Source organism: Ammodytes marinus (genome assembly GCF_949987685.1).
Source record: "Ammodytes marinus genome assembly, chromosome: 15".
NCBI classification, from domain to species: domain Eukaryota; kingdom Metazoa; phylum Chordata; class Actinopteri; order Uranoscopiformes; family Ammodytidae; genus Ammodytes; species Ammodytes marinus.
The window spans coordinates 938,449-945,948 of NC_137219.1; the positions used below are offsets into that span (position 1 = coordinate 938,449).

Consider the following 7,500-nt stretch of genomic DNA (forward strand, 5'->3'; position numbering starts at 1 on the left):
ATTTCCTTTTTAAATAATACATACGGTGTCTGAATTATACTGTTTTTATTAATGTTAATTTAAAAAAAAAATATTTACTGGAACAACAAGAAAAACTAACAAAAAAAGACCCACAAATTACTAGTCAATAGACTTTTGAATGTGTGTTTGGACTATTTCTTTCTTTTTTGAACTCACTTTCATGGACTATTATTTATTGTTTTAACTCATCAGTAAATGGGGCGACTGTGTCTCAGTTGGTAGAGCGGGTCGGCCGATGATTAAAGGGTTGGAGGTTCGATCCCCGCCCTGCCACCTGTGTCATAGTTGTTGTGTCCTTGGGCAAGACACTTCACCCACCTTGCCTCGTGTGAATGTCGATAGTTAGCTGCTGCTATCGGTGTATGAATGTGTGTGTGAATGGTAACGTGTAAATGGGAACAGGTCTCCCTGGCAAAAGAGTCTTCGGACTCAATGGGATATACCTGTAGAAATAAAGGTTAAGAAGTAAATTGGGGCGACTGTGGCTCAGGTGGTTAAGCGAGTTGGCCAACGATCCAAGGGTTGTTGGTTCAATCCCCGCCCGGCCACCTGTGTCATGGTTGTTGTGTCCTTGGGCAAGACACTTCACCCACCTTGCCTGGTGTGAATGTGTATGACTGCTGTATGTTTGAGGTGGTGGTCTGAGGGGCCGTTGGCGCTGAATGGCAGCCACGCTTCCGTCAGTCTGCCCCAGGGCAGCTGTGGCTACTCTCGTAGTTTACCACCACCGGTATGACTGTGTGTGAACGAATTGAACCAGGAAATGTAAAGCGTCTTTGAGTGCCTAGGCAATAAAGCGCTATATAAAACCTATCAATTATTATTATTATTATTATTATTAAATGAAAGTGTAGTTATTTCAGCATTACCTCTTTAGCAGCGTCTCGATCTTTGAACAGACTGAAAGTTTCTCCTTCTAGAATCGCCAACACTTCCTCCCAGTGATCCAGGGTCTGCAGCAGCAACAAGCAAAAGAAATACACTGATAATACATATACAGATAATAAATACACAGATAATAAATATAGAGATAATACATTTTGAACCAAACATTAGAAAAATGTATAAAACTATGTAGTCAGGACGTTTAAAAAGGTGGTGTCTGATTATTTTTTATTTTTTTAAGATATTTTTTTTGGCATTTTTCTGCTTTATTGATAGCGTAGAGACAGAGTTGAAATGGGGCAGAGAGGGGAGTGACATGCAGAGAACGACCGCGGGCTGGAATCGAACCCGGGTCCGCTGCTGGCCGAGGCCCATGGGGGGGGGGGGACGCCCTACCAACTGAGCTAAGGGCGCCCCTTGTGTCTGCGATTCTTGAGAACGTTGGAATATCTGTTAATATCTCCTCCTGTGTGCGCTTAAAAAATAATCTAGTGTTAATACACAGCCTAGGCTCTGTAAACTGATATGTTGCTAGCTCCAGTGGCCCCTCTGTTTACATACCAGTTTACAGAGCCTAGGCTGTGTATTAACATTGGGCTTTTTTCAGCACACACACAGTACACACACAAAATGCCTGCCTGCAAAACAAAAAGATACAGAGGCAGTTTTGTTCCCTCAGCTGTCAAAACATTAAATAGTAATTAAGCTACACACTAACTTATTAAATGGACTGTACGGCCTTCTTCATCTATTTATTTATTTATTTATTCTGACCTTGTTTTTTGTATCTGCCATGATGGCCTGTATTCAGTATTTAGCTTTTATTCCATGTTCCTATGTCTGGAGCACTGTTGTCACTTTTATGTCACTGTCTGTCGATGTTGTTAATGTTGTCTGTGTGTGTAAGCAGCCAATTCTTTTTAACTGCAACCAAATCTACCCTCGGGTACAAATAAAGTTACCTTACCTTACCTTACAGACCAAACCTTCTGTAAATTCTCACCTTGTTTCCTCCTTGTTGCTTCAGTTTGATCTGCAGCGTTCCCTCCATTTTGATTGGCTGAGAGGCTGTGACCTAATAAGACCAGAGAACCAATCAGCTTTCAGTATTTAATATATATAATATATATAAAAATAAATACCGAAATTCGATAAAAAAAAATAAAAAATCCCCGTATCCAATTGCAGAAAAGTTCCCGTACACATAACAGCGCAAAAAGCATGGTTGTGTCTGAAATCGCGCACTTCTGTACTTACACTTACTTTGTTGAGTGCACTTTGCGCAAAACCGGAGAGTGTGCCAAAATGCAGTGCACTGTAAGTTCCTCTGTCGTGCACTCAAAACGGTCTAAAACTTGAGTGTGGAGCGATGGACACTTTCCACACTCAACGGCCGCCATCTTGCCTACGTAACGGAGAGGACGGAACATTCTAATCAAAATAGAGGAGCTTGAAGCAACCGTGGAGACGGACGCGTTCTACAAAAGTTAAATTATATATTGTTTTAGTTTTTCCGCGACTAATGTGCCTGTTTTGGCTATCGGTAACGCAAGCAGAAAAAAATACCACCGAAGAAGAACCGTCAAAATGCAAAGTCATTTCCGGAAGGTGCGCGACGGCAGTTTGGACAGTACACTGTAGAAATGAGAGCACTGCGTCTATAAGTAAGTGTACTGTAGGGATAATAAAGTGCACTCAATGTAAGTGCACTTACGTAAGTGCGCGATTTCAGACACAGCACATATTTTTTTCGTGTTCAAATTTTTGTAGGTATAATCAAAACTCAATAAAGATTTTGTTGAAAAAAAAAAAAATTTACTGGATTCTACCTCCTGTGTGGAGCTTGTAAGGCCAGTATCTTCTATCTCCCTGTGTTTCTGTGTGGGAGACGGATGGAGCTCTGTCATTGGCTGAGCGACGTCAGCTGACTCAGAATCCTGCTCTGTGATTGGTGCAGCAGTCGGTGGTGTAGAATGTTCAGGAGAATCCGGGCGATCAGGCAGAGAATGGACCTCTGTCATCGCTAGTGAGGATCTTACTGCGACCTAAAAGTAATAAGAAAGTACATTTTTATTTATATTTTTAATTTATATAGTACATTTTAAAAGGTGCTCCGAGGAACTTTGTATTAATTCTAGCGCCCCCCTTTGGACAAAAGCGGTAGTGTTTTTTTTACCATACTAGCTGTTGTTCCTGGGTGAGCGTATACCCATGACAAAGGCATTAAGAAAAACTATATAAAAATATTATTTAAATACATTTTACTTTATATAGCACTATTTAAAACAGGCCATTAAAAAGTGCTTAACATGGTTCACATGCAAATTAAAATGACTGTGTACTAGGATTTGCGATATTGACAAAAAGTAATATCTTGATCATTTTTCTGGGTATTTGCTGATAACGTTAATTTTTTCATCCCTCAAAAATATTTTTAAAATTAAATTAAATGTGCTTGTAAAAGATGTGTAGCCTAATGTAGCTCTTTTTAATAGTATATTAGATGTTAGTAATAATATTAATAAAACATCTTATTTATTGACTGAAACCTGGGGGCTTGGGTTACTTTTTGTATGTCAGTTATACTCATTTTTAATAAATTTAACATTTCCAAACAAATTACAATATAAGTAGAGGAGACAAAACTACTATATATGTTGTTATTGACAGATGATATATATTGTGTTGTACACCTTCAAACTTTGTTACAAATGAATAAAATGAATGATAAAAAAAAGTAAAATAATTATTTCAAAAAATCCTGACTGACCTGCGGTGGTGGTGGTGGTGGCTGAGTGGGAGCAGCGAGCCCTCTGATTGGAGGAGGAGAGTCAGGTGGTGTAACGGGCTTCTCTGATTCGTCGAGAGACTCAGAGCGGCTTCCGTACAGAGCAGAGCGACGTCTGGGCTTTGGAGCCAGAGGAGGTTTGGATCTGGGACCAGGGATCTCTTCAGGAGTCGACTGAGGACGTTGAATTAATAAATTAATTAATTAATACATTTATTTCAGACGTGTTAATACGATTTAAAAAAAAATATATATATATGAAAAAATTAAATAAAAAAAATTAAAAATTAAAAAAATAATATTACATTTAATAAGTAAATTAAAAAAAGTAAATAAAAAAATAAAACAAGCAAAAAGACAAGAATATCGCACAATTGTTTGTTTTTTTAAATTAGTTCACAAATAATAAAAAAAAAGAAGCATATTACAACATATACAGAATTCGATAAACCAGCATCTCGATTAATTCGCCCGTTAATAATTATTGTTGAATGTATATCGAGTCAATTCAAGCTTCCATATCAGCGACTTCATTTTGCTAGTCCGATAGTGAGACGGGTCAAAAATCACATTCCAAATTATTCGCATTTTCGTGCCGTTTCTTCGCGACGTGTCCGGTGTGCAAAGGCCTTAAACCTGGGGTATATGATTTCTGATTGGTCAAAGTTAACATGATCTGTACACTTTGACCAATCAGAACGAGGCTCCGATTCTAAAAAAAAAAAAAAATTAAAATCAGATTCTCTGTTCTTATTGGCTGTTGGGACTGTCCATTCACTTTGGCACGACTTTGTTGGTGTAGAGCGTGTCAGGGAGGGACCATAGGGGAGGGACCAAAGAGAACAAGTGGAGCGGTTGAGGTATTTGGATTCGAATCTCTATCCCAACTGCTATTTTCTCCCCAAATCCTCCACCCCAGCTTTAAGTCACACAAAATGAAGTAGTAAAAAGTATAAACTTATTAAATCTTACCTTTTCTCCACGCTCTGAAGCCGGTGTGATCGATGAGTTGCTGGTTGGACTAGCAGAAGTCGTTTCTTCAACTTCCCACGTCTTTCTGCTCGCACTAAATCGATTATTTGAGTCCAAATTTTGTTGTTTTCGAGGGCTAGGTGTGGGTGTAGCATTAGCTGTAGTATTAGCATCTTCAGAGGTGGTATAACTGGTGGTTTTCTTGTCAATTTTGTCCGTAGAAACAGAGATTTTAGGTGATTTAGGGCGTTCTAAACGACTTTTCCAGGATTTGGGACTATAAGGAGCTTCTTCTTCAGCCTCCCATGTCTTTTTACTGGCACTAAAGCGATTTTTTGAGTCCAAATCGTGCTGTTTAGTCGGGCTGGGTGTGGGTGTAGCATTAGCTGTAGTATTAGCATCTTCAGAGGTGGTATAACTGGTCAATTTCTTGTCCATTTCATCAGAGATTTTAGGTGATTTAGGGCGTTCTTGTCGACTTCTCCAGGATTTGGGACTATAAGGAGCTTCTTCTTCAGCCTCCCATGTCTTTTTACTGGCACTAAAGCGATTTTTTGAGTCCAAATCGAGTTGTTTAGTCGGGCTAGGTGTGGATGTAGCATTAGCTCTGTTAGTAGCATCTTCAGAGGTGGTATAACTGGTCCTTTTCTTGTCCGATTTTTGAGTGAAAGAAATCGGGGCAGTTTCCTCTTCCTCGACATCCCATTTCTTCCTACCGGCACCAAAGCGATTCTGCAATGAATTTCAAAAAGAAAAGTGTTATTAACAGTAATAGTGAGCAGCAATAGACGGTGTACACATTGTAATTGTGAAAGTAAAATTAATTAACAATTAGAATTAAGCATGGGATGAATTTGCCTTTTTTTTTATAAAAATACTGAAATGTGTAAAAGGTGTGTACGGTAATTAATAGTAATAGTGACGAGTAATAGACAATGTCCAAATTGTCAAAAAAATAAAAAATTAAATAAATTAAAAATTTAAATTAAAATTTAAAAAATTTAAAATATATATAATTTTTTTTTAAATAAAAGATAAATTAGATAAAAAAAAATAGAAATATTGAAATATGTAAAGATACTTACAGTCTGAGTCCTTGTCATGTTAAAAAAAATATATATATATATATATGATTTTTTTTAAATAAATAAAATAATTTTTTTTATTAAAAATTAGAAATACTGGAATGTGTAAAAGGTGTGTACGGTAATTAATAGTAATTGTGACGAGTAATAGACAATGTCCAAATTATTTTAAAAAAAATAAAAAAATAAAAAAAAATTATCATTTAAAATTTAAATTAAAAAAAAATAAATAATATGTGTAAAAAATTTAAAAAAAAATAAAAGATAAAAAAATAAATTAAATAAAAAAATTGAAAATTAACAAATTAGAAAAAAATAAAATATGTAAAGGTACTGTACTTACAGTCTTTGAGTCCTTGTCATGTTGTGTAGTCGGGCTGGATGGGGGTGATGTAGCATTAGCTGTAGCATTAGCTGTAGCATTAGCATAGGCTGTATAACCGGGTGTCTTCCGGTCTGTCTTGCTGCTGATTTCTCTTGATGTTAAAATCCTTGTTGGAGTTTTTGGATCGGACGGTTTTCTCCGTAAAGATGAAACTCTGACGGGAGGCTTTCTGTCTGCAGCGTCCATCTTGTCTTTACCGCGGAGATTCAGCCTCTTCTCCCGCTGAAAAGATCAAGAAAATACTCAGATTTTTAGAAGAAAATTGAGTTTGATACGGATATACCATCTTTTTTTTTTAAGATACATTTTTTGGGATGTTCAAGCTTTATTAGACAGTACAGAGTTGAAATGGGGAGACAGAGAGAGAGAGAGAGAGAGAGAGAGAGAGAGAGCTTTATTAGACAGTACAGAGTTGAAATGGGGAGACAGAGAGAGAGAGAGAGAGGGAGAGAGAGAGGGGGGGGGATGACCTGCAGTAAAGGTCCACGGGTCGGATTCGAACCCGCGACCACTGCAACGAAGGCCGGAGCCAATATGGTACACGCTCTATCCACTATGCTGTGCCTCTGTCTGTCTGTCTGTCTGTCTGTCTGTCTGTCTGTCTGTCTGTCTGTCTGTCTGTCTGTCTGTCTGTGCCCTCTGTCTGTCTGCCCACCTGTCTTCTTCTCCTGCAGTGTTATGAAGCTAGTAAGGTAACTTAACGTACGTATGTCTGTCTGTCTGTCTGCGTGTCTGTCTGTCTGCCTGTCTGTCTGTCTGTCTGTGCCCTCTGTCTGTCTGCCCACCTGTCTTCTTCTCCTGCAGTGTTATGAAGCTAGTAAGGTAACTTAACGTACGTGTGTCTGTCTGTCTGTCTGCGTGTCTGTCTGTCTGTGTGTCTGTCTGTCTGTCTGTCTGTGTGTGTGTCTGTCTGCCTGTCTGTCTGTCTGTCTGTCTGCCTGTCTGTGCCTCTGTCTGTCTGTCTGTCTGTCTGTCTGTCTGTCTGTCTGTCAGCCCACCTGTGTCTTCTTCTCCTGCAGTGTTATGAAGCGGTCGCTCTGAGCCTGGATCATGGCCTCCAGGTCCTCCTGGCGCTTTAACAGCTCCATCACATCTGATACAGAATCCTGAAGGGAAAATGGAATACACTATAAAATAAATATATATAATATATACAGTATATTATATATAAAGTTATAGTTTATTTATAAAATATAAACTGTAAAATATAATATGTTTAAAAAAAAGTAAACAAATAAATTAAAACAACTCTTAAACCCTGTAAAGCGTCTTTGAGTGCCTAGGCAATAAAGCGCTATATAAAACCTATCAATTATTATTATTATTATTATTATTATTATTATTATTATTATTAAACAAACAAC

At 37.9% G+C, this 7,500-nt stretch overlaps 1 protein-coding gene across 1 annotated transcript in view; it reads right to left on the reverse strand.

Annotated features, from left to right (window-relative positions):
• The window catches only part of sptbn5 (spectrin, beta, non-erythrocytic 5), a gene marked incomplete at both ends in the record, with an annotated part of 83,093 nt that overhangs the window by 4,367 nt on the left and 71,226 nt on the right, over positions 1-7,500 (reverse strand). Inside the window, 7 exons of the mRNA XM_080042174.1 lie at positions 891-974; positions 1,910-1,981; positions 2,736-2,951; positions 3,677-3,868; positions 4,667-5,398; positions 6,095-6,358; positions 7,135-7,242. Of these exons, the coding sequence (XP_079898300.1) occupies positions 891-974; positions 1,910-1,981; positions 2,736-2,951; positions 3,677-3,868; positions 4,667-5,398; positions 6,095-6,358; positions 7,135-7,242 (1,668 nt within the window). The remainder of the gene's footprint in view (positions 1-890; positions 975-1,909; positions 1,982-2,735; positions 2,952-3,676; positions 3,869-4,666; positions 5,399-6,094; positions 6,359-7,134; positions 7,243-7,500) is intronic.